Source organism: Osmerus eperlanus, chromosome 10 (genome assembly GCF_963692335.1).
Source record: "Osmerus eperlanus chromosome 10, fOsmEpe2.1, whole genome shotgun sequence".
Taxonomy (NCBI): domain Eukaryota; kingdom Metazoa; phylum Chordata; class Actinopteri; order Osmeriformes; family Osmeridae; genus Osmerus; species Osmerus eperlanus.
In genome coordinates, this window is record NC_085027.1 from 10451986 (window position 1) to 10468111 (window position 16126).

Sequence of the window (16126 nt, forward strand, 5' to 3'; positions counted from 1 at the left end):
AAGACCAGTGTTCATTCCGATCCTTTTAAGAGCTACTGAATATACCGTATTAGGTTATTGTTTTCCAGGCAGGCACGAACAGGATTTCTTAGTGTAGACCAGTCCTTATTTGTGCAGGAAGTAGAATAAGCAATACAGATCAACCTCTGTTGGTTAGGTTGACCATTTGACTGGTTTGGTAAAAAGGGAGCGAAAGATTTGGATACCATTAAGAATAATAAAAACAAGAATGATGTCATTATTACATTCTCAGATTAAAGGCCTTATAACGTTATTCTGGCAAAATGCTAAGAATGCTGTACATTTTATGAAACCAGAAAAGGGTCTGGCTGCTAATTCATGCTGACGAGCACTTTTATTGGAATTCAGATGGGACTGGTTTTATGGATGGTTGTATGGAGACTTTTGCTATCGACAATCAGACAATAGAGCGACAATTCACCTCACCCATCGTCATGTTTGTGTTGCCCCCCTCCCCCCACAGGAGGAGTACAGGTCAGAGGGCATCAGCTGGCACAACATCGACTACATCGACAACACCGGCTGCATCAACCTGATCAGCAAGAAGCCCACAGCACTGCTCCACCTACTGGACGAGGAGTGCAAGTGAGTGCTTCTGGCCAGCCGTTTGTCTGACCCACCCATATTTGTACACCTCTTTGAAAATACTTTGACTCCACTCCCTCTTGTGCACTGGCCCTAGCTTTCCCCAGGCCACCAACCAGACTCTGCTGGACAAGTTCAGACGGCAGCATGAGGGAAACAGCTACATCGAGTTTCCCGCCGTCATGGAGCCTGCCTTCATCATCCGCCACTATGCTGGCAAGGTCAAATACGGGGTCAAGGTCAGTGGCCATCATTGAGAAGGCATCTCTCCTGCTGCTCAGATCGTCCTCTTGTTTCTGGGTTCAGTATGGGTTTGTAGACGTTTGGTTCAAGTGAGTGAGGAAGTTTCCCGGGGGAATACTGAACACACATATAGTAACACATACACACTCAGACCCAGCATAACAAGATAACATGAGGCGGCATACTGCTCTTGTATAGCTAGTAAATGGGGTGTGAAGGCTTATACATACCTGCACAAGGGATTTTTGTAATCACTTACCTGGCAACACGCCCAGGTGTGCAGTCACATTACCACAATCAAGATCTGGCAACTGCTGGAAGATTTTACTCACTGTGCAGGTCTGGGCCTTTGTTTGAATGTTAATGTTACTTCCTTCACTGAAACAACAACCTTCTCATTTTCTCTAGAAGTCTTAATTTTTAGGGTGTTATGTTTGGAGTCTATTCTCAAGATACAATACATATGAGTTAATTTGATACTGCATTGGCAATCTATGAGGCATAAATCTGTCTGTCCGGTATTTGTGCTGTGCCTCGAGTTGATATAGAAGGCACAATGGAAATTTGGTTGGATCTGTCCCCACATCTCCCTCCTTCCTTTGTTTCTCTGTCTCTCTCTCTCACACACACTCACACACACACGTTTTGCTCTCTCTCTTTGTCTTTCTGTCTTTCTCTGTTTCCCAATTCTCTCCAACAAATAAACACACACTCACTCTTCTCACCTTTCTTCCCTTTTCTCTCACACACACACACACACACACACACACACACACACACACACACACACACACACACACACACACACACACACAGGACTTCAGGGAGAAGAACACAGACCACATGCGGCCTGACATCGTGGCCCTACTCAAGAGCAGCAAAAATGCTTTCATCTGTGGCTTGATCGGCATCGACCCGCCGGCCACCTTCCGCTGGGCCGTGCTGAGGGCCTACTTTAGAGCCATGGTGGCTTTCCGAGAGGCCGGCAAAAGACACACTCAGAGGAAGAGCGGTGAGTGGGGAACGAGGACTCAACACACTGGCATTCAACACAAACACATTGAACACACACAGAATACAAACTGAAATTATACCGAAACTTCTTCCACAGAGGATGTTGGAGATAATGATTAGTGTGATTACTGTATAGATGCAAGGAAACACTGTTTTGCTGTTGGTTCAAGGTGGCTGCTAGGGCCAAAATTCTGTAGTGCAGGAGCTAGTCCCCCTTACAGTCTTCCTTGGGACACAGAGGTTTGTGTGTGTGTGCTTTTGTGTGTTTGTGTGCATGTGAAAATGTTTCCAAACACAACAGAATCTACGGTCTCTCACCCTCCCACCCTTGTGCTTGTACATTGTTGTGTGTGTGTGGACAGTAGTGTCAGTAGTGCTCTTCTGCATTCAGCAGTCTATTTAGACCTATTCTCCCTCCACCTGCTAATCCTCTTAGTGCTCCTAGCTAGCTCTGTCTGCCGTAGATATGCAAGATTAATGCTAGATCACGTTTGGTAATCAACAATGCTTGTTATGCTGTATACAGAGCCCAACTCTCTCTACTGTATATACAGTTTCACCGAAGATCCTAGCTTCCGTTTCCCTTTCAAATAAGATAGCCAACCACTTAGTTTCAGCTTTTGGGGACAGATTTACCAGTGTTAACAGCACCTGGATTGCGTAATTAAGGATTTTCGTGATGGCTCAAGAAGTGTAAGTCTTTGATTTGTTTAATCTGTCCTCCAAAGCCACATACCATTTGCTTCTCCCTCTAGCTCAATGTATCCCACATCTAAAAGACAACCTGAAACCCCTCACCTCACCATCCCAACTCTCTTGCGCACACACACAGAGAATGGAATATGTTGTTTGACACAGATGAGCTATTAAATTAGCATCCCCCTCCCATAACCCCTCCAGGGTTGTGGAATCCTGCCAAATTGAGCCGTCAGTCATCCACGCCATCACATCACCGGAGGGGAATGTACATGAAAGTTGTGATTGATTGTTATCTCCGAGTCTGAAGACAATCAAATGAGGAGAAGGGGAAATGGTTGGAGGGAGGACTCTGGGGGGGTGGGGGGGGGGGTGGGGGGGGGGGGGGAGAAAGGCACCCGTAGAACCACTATTGCTGGGAGGGGGTGGTGTGGGGGGGGCACACAACAGGTTTGAATGTGAATATACTGTATCTTTCGCTCCTGAAAGGTCTTGCACAGGTATTTCTCTTGTAGATTGCTACCTCTATTCGTCCGCTGTCTAATCTGTCTTTTTTCTCCTTGTTTCTCTCCCTCTCCCCCTCTTTCTGTCCTATTTTTTCCCCTCTTTTTTTCTTCTCCTATTTTATTTATTTTTTGCTTTTCCCAAAGGGCATGATGCCGCTGCTCCCTGCGCAGCTTTGAACAGTGTGGATAGTTTTAGCTTTCTGCATCACCCTGTGCATCAGAGAAGCTTAGAGATCCTGCAGCGGTGCAAAGAGGAGAAGCACAGTAAGGCTGCAATCCCACAATACCCCTCTCTCCCCCTCCCCGGCTTTCATGCAAAACTGTGAGTGGAGGGGGGGGTCGGGGGGGGGGGGGGGACTCGGGGTCAGACCAACAGCATTCGCTATCTAGCTGCTAAGTCATCGTTTCATTTACAAATTAGACAAGCTTATAACAACAGGCTACATAGCTGTAACTGCCTCCATTGCCTTATGTGTGCATTGGATATTTGTACACACAGTTTTCCACTCGGCTAGGTGCTTGTTGGTCTCCTCCTTAACCTCCACCCCCCCCCCCCCTCCCCACGTCTGTGTACGCGCCTGGGAATGCATCTCACTAATCATCTGTCTTGCATGTTATCCACTGTACGCAGCCCCCCCCCATTCCCCCCACCCCCTTTCCTTCTCACTAACCCTATCTGTTGTCGTGGGGATAGCCCAGCATTGCATGAAAACAGCCATAGCACCCCTGTTTAACCTGCTCGGTGGTAATGTGGTTGGGGGGAACATGCACCATATCACCTCTGAAGTTAGACTTCTTTAAAACATTAGTTTTCTCAGGGGTGGGGGGGCTGGACCTATTTCACTGTAGTAGGCAGCAACAATACTGGGCACCCACCTTGGTAATAGTGTGCACCTTATTTTTATCCCTCACCTCCCTCCGTTTGGGACTAATCTGGGCAGAGGTTATGTGAGTGTGTGCACGTGTGTGTCGGAGGGTGAGATGATGTCTGACTGAGGTTGTGGTGTTTAGTTGGGTGGTGGGAATAGATAAGGCTCCATCTCCTTCATGTGCTAACCTCATCAAATGGACTCCATAATACCATGCCTATGGTTTGTATACTATATCTGTCTCCAGTGTCTGCAGTGCAGTGCCAAGCTCTTTAAAGCCACAATTTGCTTGATAGCAGAAGTTTGCAACCTAAAGCTCTTTTATGCTTACAGCTTATGATGATACCCCGTTATGCTTATTATTTTTATGTATTTTCTATTTTTTACCCAGCAACATCTCCTGACATAACAGGAAATGTTGCACATCTGACTAAAGCAAAAACAGTATAATGTGTAATACCACATAATGACACGACCAGAATTTAGACATTAGTCATTAGATTACTGTGAAACTATTTCTTAGCTGTCTCCTGATTTTTGATTCTTTGTTTAAATTTCTGTTTGATTGGCAGAAGTTCAAGCCTGCTAATGGGGTGGAATGTTGGCATATGGATTACATCACTTCCTCTGCCAACTGTCATAATCCAATCTAAGTCTTAGCTGCTGCTAAAAACACAGCTTTCAGTTACTCAAAATGGTTTCTTGATGAAACACCAATCTTTTGTCAAATTTTTGAAGGCCACCAATGTCTCTTAAAAAGTTGCTTTCCAAATTGAATATTTAAAAAGTTCACCCTTCAAAACCCCCCACAATGACAAGTTCTAAAGTATGATGAATACCATGCACACATTTGTCATTCAGAATGTTTAAGTCCAATTATATTTAGATTAATCAATTTGATATTTCAGATAACTGTATTTAATTAAACTAAACCTTCCCTCAAAACTAAGTTCAGTAACGCCTCAAATGCATTATGTTTTTTACTGTAGTTTTCACACCCACACTAACAGGGAAACATTAACCATTACTGTATTCTACCTTGTTATGCTACATATTCTTTAACCCATAATCAGTCTTCATTCAAGGCCCATGTAATATTCATAACTAATTTGGGTTGTCCTATGGTGTTTGAAGAGTGTTGGTCTGGAAATAGCCTGGGTTTGGCCTTGTGTGTATGTGTATATGTGTGTGCCGTGTGTGTGTGTCCTCTTACCATCTTGTGTCCCTCCTTTCTGTCCTGGACCAGGTGTGGCCCGGAAGAGCCCACGCACACCCCTGTCAGACCTGCAGGGTAGCAACATGCTCAACGAGAAAGCACCACGGTAAGTCCCTAATGCAAACAAAAGAGCAGGCTAGATGCGGTCAGTTTGACAGTGTATGTACCTACAGTGTATGTACCTTATTAAGAGAATTGTTTGTAACGTGTTCCTGTCATGGCCTATGGTACAAATGGACTCAGAGAGATGGGGGGTCTTCCAGACCCCTTCTTTGGGATGAGTCGATAGATTGCAAGTCTGGTACATCTTAAAAGACAAAATAATGACTGTGCGCTGGGCCACCCCCCCAAAAAAGTCTAAAGGCCACCCGCCACAATACGATTTGGTGATTGTGTTACACGGGGGCACAGTTTGGGGTTATTAAAGTCCTCCTAATGTGATTTGCAATGCCCCCCTCCTGTTCACATCCACACTCCTCTTCAGTAAGTGAGCACTAAAGCCCCCATGCAGCTGCTTCCTGCGTGATGTCAGAGAGTTCCAGAGATGACGACCCAGGGAGTGATAAATATCTGCTCTATGCAGGGCTCTCCACGGTGGGGCTCTACAGTGGACAGTACAGTACTGTTTAAGTCTCTTAGGGGTACTGTTTAAAGATAAACACCACCAGCATGCCTGGCTTGGTGTGTGTGTGTGTGTGTGTGTGTGTGTGTGTGTGTGTGTGTGTGTGTGTGTGTGTGTGTGTGTGTGTGTGTGTGTGTGTGTGTGTGTGTGTGTGTGTGTGTGTGTGTTAGAGGAAAGTTTTGAAAAGGAGTGCCATAACCCCTCAGCCTGGATTCAATTTGTGTCATTTCCTCATTTAAATGTTGATATCCATCTGGTAACTTAAGGCAAACTGGAATAAAGCTTAGAGGAAATAAGATTGTAACGTGCCAAATTTTTTCTTTGTATACACTTTATTTATAGATTCTGTCTCTAGCTATTCCACCAAGTAAACCAAATGTATGTCCTCAAGAGCCACCCTCCCATTTTTCTTCGTAGAGCAATCATTCACAATCCCTGGAGTATGTTGCAATCCTCGTCCTCAGTTGAAATCAGCAGGACGTTTTAGGCGTAGTTTAGCCATAGGTACACTTTTCCACTCAGCAAGGCAGTAGTCATGGAGTCAACATTGGGGGGGACGAATTCATTTTTTAATGATAATTTCGGACAGCGTGGGTGGTTGCCTGTCGTAGTGTAGCACATTTTTATTTATAATTTTATATCAATATTTTGGGGGGGACATTTTGACCAGATTTAAATATTGAGGGGGATGTGTGTCCCCCCAATATATATTATGATGACGGCCTTGCCACTCGGTATAAAGAGGATGTGCTGTGCTTTGTTTGAATCTTGGACCTTAGTCCATAGCTGGACTCTTGTTAGTCCTCTGGGTCTTGTCCCAAGGTGGGAAACCTAAACCACCGAAAACCACACCATAGACAGGCTTGTCTTTTTACGCCTCAGAGTCGCTGTCCAAGCTATTCCTGGCTCCAAGTGCACCATAACAGACAAAGTATGTTAAAAATGAAAGTCATGTTCTTTTCCAATGTGACCACAAAAGAAAATATTGCAAACATGAAGGGAATCTGTATTTGAGGCCTTAACAGTAAAAACTCTGTTACTTTTATAGTTTTTTTTTCCTGTTGCAAGAAATACTTTATTTTAAGTACTCATAAAGCCAGATGACCAGAATGAGTTCTCTACTTTTTTCCAGCATGGAAAATATTCTAACTTTGACAAATAGTTCTCAGAATTAATTATACGGCCCAAAATCCTGACACACCTAGTATTAGAAGAATAAACAAACCTTGAATTTCTAAAAGTCCAACTGTATGACTAAGAAGCATCCACAGGCGTGCTGTACTGTACCTCCATGCCTGTTGGCCTCTGCTCTCTTATTACCCATGACAGCACTCCCTGGACTCATGTCATGCCCCGTCTTTTTTAGTAAAGAAGCATACATGTGCACCTCAGTGCGCCTACCGTGTTTAGCATGGTTGCAGTGTGTGGCCCACCGACATAGCTGGAAGGAAACCCTATAAATCAGGGTTGGGAGCGTAAAAACAAACCCATCCCTGCTCCAGTGGCTCGCAGAGACCAAGCTATGATGGATGGTCTCCCCAGTCCCCCGGTCCCAAGACCACAAGTTGTTATGAACCTCTCCCTCTCCTGCAGTGGTTCAGTGTGGTTCACCACTGTGTTGATACTTAGAAAAAAAATGTGGTGGTATGAGGTTCAGTGTACCTTGAGGCCTGAGGTTTTACAGTGTGTGAAGCGCACACACAGAGGTTTTACAGGTTTACATGAGGGGTGTTCTGAGCCATCATGGTTGCTCTGCTTTAATTGGAGAAGCATTATTCTCCATTACCGTGTGTGTGTGTGTGTGTGTTTGCCAGGGAGTCTCCATCCCTGGGCTGGAACGGACGTGGCGGGAGGCAGAGCCACCTCTCGTGCTCCGGCTCCAATGCTGAGGAGGACGGCGGCATCTTCGTCAACTCCACTTCCAGCAAGCTTCTGGAGAGGGCTCACGGCATTCTCATGTAAGTGTGTGCCAGCCCTAACCCCACGTTCACTGATCCCCTTTTAGTGAATGTGGGGCTCAGTACTTAGGCTGGTGCTGCCTGGCCTCATCAGGCTGAGTAAAGAACAGAGGAACATAGCGTAGTTACCAAAACCATATCATGTGTTTTTAACAGGAGGAACAAAAACTACAAGTTAAAGCCCACTCTTCCAAAGGTAATAATACGCATATCTGTGCTTCACACACATGCCTTGCTTCAGGTTTTTCCATCCAGTCGCGGTTCTGTATGTAAGTGTCCATGTGTTACCTCTCCCACAGCACCTGCTGGATGTCAAGTCCCTCAAATACCTCAGCAACCTGACGCTCCACGACCGCATTACCAAGTCCCTCCTCCACCTCCACAAGAAGAAGAAGCCCCCCAGCATCAGTGCCCAGTTCCAGGTCACTCCCCCTGTCTGTGTTCACATTGACATTTGGAGGAATTTTGGTGAAAACCAGAAGTGGTGTGCCCAGTATGGCTCAGGCTTATTTGCACAGGCATGCCCCTAGTCAAAAAGTTTAAAACCACACCCAGCTTCTCTCCCCCCCCCTCCCCACACACATTTTGTCATCTTTATCACTCATTCTGAGAAATGTATTTTAAATGACAAATGTTATTTTTTCCTTAGCCCTCAGAAATTATCCCCAAAACAATTTTGTGGTTGACAAGAGCCTGTGGTTCTTTCCTGGTTGAGTGTGCACACTTGATCATCACAAGTGGTTCAAACCGTGTCCAGCTGTGAGAATGACGCCAGTGTTATATGGACATGCTCTGGAACTCTGTGTTCAGTATGCGGCCAATTCAGACACATTTTACATCCCACACAAAAGACATAACATCATGTCTGGGTGGTAACATTTTTATAGGCCATAACCCTTTCCCCTCAGAAAAAGATTTTCTCAGTCACTTTGGCCTACTAGTTTAATCTGCAGAAATATAATTACAATAAAGCTCAGTAACTTGTAAAGCCCATTAAGATATACTGTTGTGTAATAAATACTTTTCCATACTTTATATAAACACATTTATGATAGAGATGGAAGATCCCTCTGAACTTAAAGAAAAACTAACCTAAAGACCAGGAAAGTTTGAAGAAAAAAGTCAAACACGTCTTTGTATTTTTCAGTATTCTGTTGAACAAAATTAGCTTGTCTGAATCTAACAGCCAAGCTACCCAGCTTGGTGGAATCTCCCCCTGGGCCCAGTGTGAGTGAGAGTGGAAGACCGTGAATGCCCCACAACAGTCCCACCCTGGGCAGGAAGCCCAGTCAGAATATGTGGATGACTTCACTTCCCACATCCTGTTGTGTGGCTGATTGCTTTAATCCTCCAAAAGAGAGGGGGACTGGGGTGAATTCCTCTGACCTCTGAAACAGACACACGTGGACACACATGTGGACGCATGTTCATGCACACAGACAGTCTCCTCAACACACATGCATGCACACATGCTAACACACACACGCACACATAAACCAACTCAAACCACAGGTGCAATTCATCCACTGTGTTCCCTGGTTGTCAAAATGAAGACATACTGCAAGAGAAACAAGTTGTTTTGTACACCCAGTCCTTTTCACATCAGGAGCCAACCGCACAATAGGTTTTGTATGATCCCAGACATTGTTTTTTAATGTTACACACAGGAGTCATAAAGGCAGTACGACAAATATTCACACCCGACAAAACCACCAGTCCATGTCACCCTGCATTTTCCACCACATACATTTTGTCTACAGTGCAAGTTTGTATTGTTTCACTGGGTGTGTGACATAAAGTATGTAAAATGACTTTTTTGGTTCTTGTATGTCTAATCATAGGCCTCGCTCAATAAGCTGATGGAGACTCTGGGCCAATCAGAGCCATATTTTGTCAAATGCATCCGCTCCAATGCTGAGAAGGTATGTTAGCAGTTTTTACTGACTTTTGATCTTTGCAATTTAACATTCAGAACTCTGTTGCTCAGCTATGGATTAGTACATGTAAAAGTAAAGTTTCCTAATGTATGAAAGTGTGTTGAAGGCCATACTGTAGGAAATTACATCTATACTCTATACTCCTATACATCTCACTGTCTCACTCCAGTAGTCTCTTACCCACCCACCCCTCTCTTTATCTCTCCTTCTTTTTCTTTCTCTCTCTCTCTCTCTCTCTCTCTCTCTCTCTCTCTCTCTCTCTCTCTCTCTCTCTATCTCTATCTCTATCTCTCTGGCTATATCTCTCTCTATCTCTATCTGTAACTCTCTCTCTCTCTGGTTACATCTCTTTTCTCTATCAGCTGCCTTTGCGTTTCAATGACAGTCTGGTCCTGAGGCAGCTACGCTACACGGGAATGCTGGAGACTGTGCGCATCCGGCAGTCAGGCTACAGCATCAAATACACCTTTGAGGTGAGACGGAAACAGATGGAACATAATCCATACTGACACAGACTGGAGCATGCACACCTCCCACTTCCCTCCAATACCTCCACTCTCAAACCCATCCAGAGGGGTTTCTCTCTGAGGAGTGGTTCTCCTAACCAGGACTAGTCAGTGTGTTGGGCCTGGGCCGCTCCTACTCTCAAGGAAATGAGGACTGTGTGAAAGGGAAGGTGCTGCATGTCCCAGCCTTTCTTTTGCAGGTCATGTTAACACGCGGTCAGAGTGTGTAGGAGTCCCAGTACAGGTTCTTCTGTGGGCCTGAGGAGCACCCCCCCACACACACACACACGCCTCCCAAATATCTCAGTTCATCTTCTGTATTCATATGGATGTGGTTTGCTGACCACCTGTCCATATAGCCCTAAGGATATTGTAATCAAACACATGCCATGAATACACACGTGTTTAAAAAATGATTACTTGGGATTTGAAAGATGTAGACATCCTGTTGACATAAGAAAATAAGACAGTCAAGTCATACCCATTAAATCCTTTAGTATTTCATATGATACAGGTCAAGGCCTGAGTGGCCTCTTACTTGCTTGGTAAGTACTGAATCCAATAATGGATTCATGTAAGATCCCAACATTTACTCAAATGTAAGAGACTGAGCATAAAATTGAGAAGGCTTTTCAGTGAAATGTTGGGGTTGTATATATTATTTCTGAGCCAAAGGCTCATTTTGTTGTCATTACCTCACAACTCAACAACGTACTTCACGTCTACTGCAGCCTTGCTCCCCCCCCACCCCCCATATTACTTCTATGGTTTTTAGGTTATTAAAAAATATCTTGTCAGTGTGTCACTTAATGAGGACTTATGAAGCATCCTGACCTGGGTTGTGAGTACAGAGACTTTCCATTGAGTGTGGGTGTGTGTGTGATGACATCAGCTCTGCCTGGGGTAATTGTATAAACACAGCATATGATTTTCAGTCCTGCCTCACCCTTTGACAATGAGAACAGACAAAAGCCCTTAGTCTAGGGGAGTTCTGGACTTGTTGATGCAAGGTCAGCGTGGACTCTGACCTGAAACCATGTGTCTCAACAAGATCTTGTGAGCCTGACGTCCTGAGGTTGAGGGATGCATTTTGCATTGTACAGTAACACACTTCCATTGTGATTCAAATGATCCAAAGTGACCTCATTATGATAAAGGAAAAATTGTACACATTTTGTACAGTCTCCCTGCTGTGTGTTTCTGACAAACCCACTTCCCTCTCTCTTGGCAGGACTTTGTGCGCCACTTCCGTGTGTTGCTCCCCGAGGGCACCAGTGCTAGCCAAGAAGGCATCAGACACTACCTGCGCCAGGCCGACCTTGCACCTGATGGCTTCCAGGTTGGCAGATCAATGGTACGTCTCTCAGGCACCTGTAGAGTGCCTCATCTCACTGTAAGAATCCACAGTTGTTTGTTAGAGATGCAAGGTTACAAGGATACAAGGTCCTGGCCATGAAAAGATGTTGAATAATGGATTTTTAACATATATACATAACACCAAGATGCCTGGCAGGATACTCGATCCATTGGTGTTGATTTTATTTCATATTGGTCCCCGTTACTTCATTTAAATCAGTCAGTGTGTTTGACCATGCGTAACCTTTAATAGACAGCCAGCCCTGATAACATAACCCCACCTTTCAAGCCAAACCTACACTCCTGACTAAATCTATGATGTTATTTTTGAAATGGGTGATTTCCCTCCGCAAATACAACCCTGGAATTTCAGGAGTCATAGATGAGCAATGAGCCAGCTTTGTTCACGTTTTAACTGTCAAAAAATTGAATTAATTAACTGCCTTTATAATGTGCAACCCATACCTGACATTCCTGTGGCCATTATGTGTCTGAATATCCTGGGGCTGAGTTGTGTATGTACACATTGGCACACTTGATACATCAAGCAACCGTGCAGATCCCATCTATTTATACCATACGTGTGTGTAATGAAGTGTCCCAGTCCTCACCCCTGCTGCTCCCCCCGCACGCTTCTTTTACCGAACTCCTCCCCTCCGGCCCACGCAGGTGTTCCTACGAGGGGCGGACCGCCAGCGGCTGCAGGCCCGGCTCCACGAGGAAGTGCTCCGGCACATCGTCACCCTGCAGCGGCGCTTCCGTGCACGGCTGGAGAGGAAGAACTTTGTCAGGATGAAACACGCAGCCGTGCAGATCCAGGTAATGTCCAGCTACAAAGCCATCTTCAGCTTTTGCTTCATAATACATTTGCTTTTATTAGGTGTACAAATTGAGATATTAATTTACCTTAAAGTGGGCATACTGTTGACCCTTATTGATCATGGACATTCACTACATGTATATCAATTTGCTTCAATAGAAAATATATGATTCAATGTCCTTCTTGGATTCTGATGTTAGCTTGAGAACTTATTTTCTGTGGTAAATACTGTGACATTGTCTTAGCCTCAAAATTCACAGTTGAATCACAACTGATTATCGGATATGGGGATGTAGTTGCACATTAAATCATTTAGTTACAAGAATCAAAACCTAAAACATGTAGGTAGAAACATTTAAACTCCAGAGTTATTTGTGATGATGCCAATTCTTCCATTATTTTATGTGGTCATTTGCCTGTGTGTCTTATACCCCACTCTAATTTACCACAAAATGGTATAGTCCACAATCTTACTATAAACACAACATCATCCACATATATTTATAATACTTGCGACATAACCTCCACAGCAATGGTGGCGCAACAACCAGTCCAAGGACGATGAGGAAGAGGACGAGGAGGACTACGACCCTGCCGTCCAGGAGGGGGCAGCCTTGCGCCTGCAGACGGCCTGGCGGGGCTTCAGGGAGCGCCGCCGGCTGGGGCTGTGGCGCTGTGCGGCCCTGCTGCTGCAGAGGGAGTGGAGGCGGTGGCTGTGGAGGCGGGTTGCGGCAGCGCTGGTCATTCAGACGGCCTGGCGCCGTCACCGGGCCAAGGAGGCCTACCTCAAGCTGCATGGTGCTGTAACACTGCTGCAGGTGGCGAGCAGAGGCTACCTGGCCAGACAGAGGTAATCTACCGCCAACCCCTTGACCACTGACGGACTACAGTATATAGTATAGAATCTTACAGTATAGTATAGAAACTTCAGTTTAACTCCCCGTGAAGCATGCTAGTCCATGCTAGTGGTTAAACTGAAAGTTTAACAACTTTTATGGCTCAAGCAAGGGCTTGCAACAGGGCTCACTTTTGGTATTTGGTCATAATTCTATATCCAATCCCCCCTCTGTATCCCCGGCTTATTCACAGTGTGCCAACCACACAGTCTCCTGTTAAGATAATGTCATTACATAAACACCCCAACACAAAGTAGTTCCAGTCAGCTGAGCCGGGTGAATGAGAGTTCTTTCGCAAGGCTGCTACTTTTAGTTTACACATCTGAGAGGAAGTTCTTTGAGGAAAATGTACACTCGGAGACTCAGTGTAATTTGAAGTTTTCAATCTTGATTGGCTGGACATGAAGGAAAGTTTCAATTCAGGGAGTTTTCTCTCCTGATTGGCTGAACTTGTAACCATGTGACCTTGATTGACAGCTTCAGGGAGCTCAAGGAGCAGAAGCAGAGGGAAAGACTCCTCCTGCAGCAGGAGGAGAAGCTGCAGAATGGCCAGACGAGCCTTTCGCCCAGAAGAGAGGAAGAGGAAGACGAAGAGCCAACGAGCATCATGGGTCTGGACCTGAGCACGTGGGAGGATCGCTCATACGAGGAGCGGGAGAGAAGCCTCCAGAAGCTCAGTGCACAGGAAGGGCCAGTCGAGGACAAGCAACAGGAAGAAGCAGCAGGAACGAGAAGAGCAGGAGCAGGAGGGGAGACCAGGTCTTCTGAGAGCTCGTCAAGAGCACATTCGGAACCGCCAGGGTCCACCATGACTCCTCCAGTGGTGGTCCGTGAGAGGACCAGAACGCTGGATGAGCCCAGCCAGAAGACAACCCGGGCCAAAAGGGAGAGCAGGCGGATGAGGGAGCTGGAGCAGGCCAAGTTCAGCCTGGAGCTCCTCAAGGTGCGGGCCACCAGTGGGGGGGCCTCATCACCCTCCGATGAGAGGCGCTGGTCAGCTGAACTGGTTCCACCCACCACCCCTCCTCTGCGCTCCCCCCAAGGCACCCCCGACAGCCAAAGCTCCAAGGGCAGCTTTGAGCTACTCAGCATGGATGAGGAGCCACCAAAGGAGAGGCCAGCAGTGATGGATGCAGAGGAGCCAGGCCCCCTTTTAAACACCCTGCTGGCTCAAGAGATGGAGCTCCCAGCAGAGGTCTTCCCAACCTGCCCCAAAATGGTTGATGAGCCATCCAGGGCTCCCGTTCCAGAGATAATTCCCCCTCCAGACAGCCAGAGCCAGGCCAGGCCTGCCTCTGCTGCCCCCAGTCCCACCCCTCCGCCCAAAATCGAGAACTACCTCCCGATCTTTTACGTCCCAGCCCATGAAGGCATCTCGGTCACCGCTTGCCCTCCTGGTGAAGAACTCCCACAACCCCTAAACCCCCCCACCTCCACTAGCACCACTGCCGTTCTTACCAAGCCACCCAAAGAAAGGCGGGAGTCATCCCGGCGGCCAGTGGTGGTTGTCATTAGCATGCAGAAGGAAACGCCTCTCAGCGAGGACCTCCTGGGCATGGTCCGTCCCCCCGTGGAACTCCGAGATGAGGCGGCGCAAACAGGAGAGTTGACTCCATCGCCTCAGCAGCCAGATCCCGCTCCGCCACCGCAAGACCACCTCTTAGTCCCTCCCCCCGCGCCTGTCCCTGCCGCCAACCAGGCCGTTTTGGAGAAACTAGAGAGACTGAACGAGGAGAAGGAGGAGAGGCAGCGGCACCAGCAGCAGCAGAACGAGAGAGAAATGATGGAGCAGATCAGGAAGCAGAAAGAGGAGCTGGAGAGGCAACGACGTTACTTTGCCCAGTACGAGAAGGACATGCTTGAGAAGCAGAGAGGAGAAGCCTTGCAAAGAATACAGCAGAGCAGGCAAGGAGGAACCATCCCTGGGTACGATGCATCTGGACCAGATTTCAGGTCTGGGTCTGGAGCTGGTTCCGCCAGCAGGCCTCTCAGGCCCAGCTCCTTGCTGATTGAGAGAGCCCCTTCTCTGGCTCCATCTTCCAGGACCCATTCTGTGTCTGAAGCTCCCTCTGAGGGCTCTCCTGCTAGGGGCAACATTCAGACTGCTGGTGCTCAGGCTCGACTCCCTCCCCCTCCCACCTCAGGCAGAGAGAAGAGGCCTGGGGCCGAGGGCTGGGCACCCAGGCTCACCCTGGAGTCCAGAGATGGTGCGGGAGGAGAAGCAGGGGCCATGGGGAGAGTCCCCAAGAAGGCTCCCACCAATCAGGTTGTGACTGTCAGTATGACTGACAGGTCTGGGAAAATCTTCTTTTCCCCAAAAGACAAGGTGTCGTTTTCAAAGTGAGTATCAGATTAAATTGGTGGGGTGCCTTTGTTTTCCTTGTGTCACCAAAGTAATGGATTACGTCAGGCAAATTACATTTAGGATTTTCATTATCTGTAGATCAAATATGACCTGTTAGACAATGAAGCATTTACATCAAGGCATTTGGAAGCTACTGTTTCCTTCTATTTTCATATCACTGTGAATATGTAACCTCTTTGTCTTCTAATTGTCATGGCTAAACGTGTCATGGCTAAACGTGTTCATGTCAAACCTGTTCATGACAAGGTTTGACAAGGACGCCGCTGACCAAGAGAAGCCTGCTATCGCCCCCAAGGATGGGCCCCCCTCAAGCTCCAAGCCCTCCAAGACACTTAAAACACGGGAGGTGAGCTGCTTTTTTTGTTCCCATAAAATGTATGGCAACCGAGTACCTCAAGAGATAAACTGTGCGTTTGTGGGGGCGCGTACTTGCACGTGTGTTCTTTTGAATGCCTTAATTGGGTGCAGTCATGTTTTTATGTACACTTTCTGACAGAGGACGACAAAACTAGTAGT

At 46.6% G+C, this 16126-nt stretch overlaps 1 protein-coding gene across 7 annotated transcripts in view; it reads left to right on the top strand.

The window, feature by feature from the left end:
• The window catches only part of myo9aa (myosin IXAa), a 79908-nt gene that overhangs the window by 53805 nt on the left and 9977 nt on the right, over positions 1–16126 (top strand). For 6 of the 7 annotated variants that reach the window (XM_062472122.1, XM_062472125.1, XM_062472127.1 and 3 more), the window contains 15 exons: positions 485–606; positions 704–845; positions 1666–1861; positions 3210–3329; positions 5181–5256; positions 7587–7730; positions 7887–7926; positions 8030–8152; positions 9572–9652; positions 10030–10140; positions 11405–11527; positions 12199–12348; positions 12880–13199; positions 13723–15585; positions 15857–15956. In XM_062472122.1, coding sequence (XP_062328106.1) covers positions 485–606; positions 704–845; positions 1666–1861; positions 3210–3329; positions 5181–5256; positions 7587–7730; positions 7887–7926; positions 8030–8152; positions 9572–9652; positions 10030–10140; positions 11405–11527; positions 12199–12348; positions 12880–13199; positions 13723–15585; positions 15857–15956 — 3711 coding nt within the window. The remainder of the gene's footprint in view (positions 1–484; positions 607–703; positions 846–1665; positions 1862–3209; positions 3330–5180; positions 5257–7586; positions 7731–7886; positions 7927–8029; positions 8153–9571; positions 9653–10029; positions 10141–11404; positions 11528–12198; positions 12349–12879; positions 13200–13722; positions 15586–15856; positions 15957–16126) is intronic. The other variant, XM_062472128.1, reaches the window with a different exon arrangement.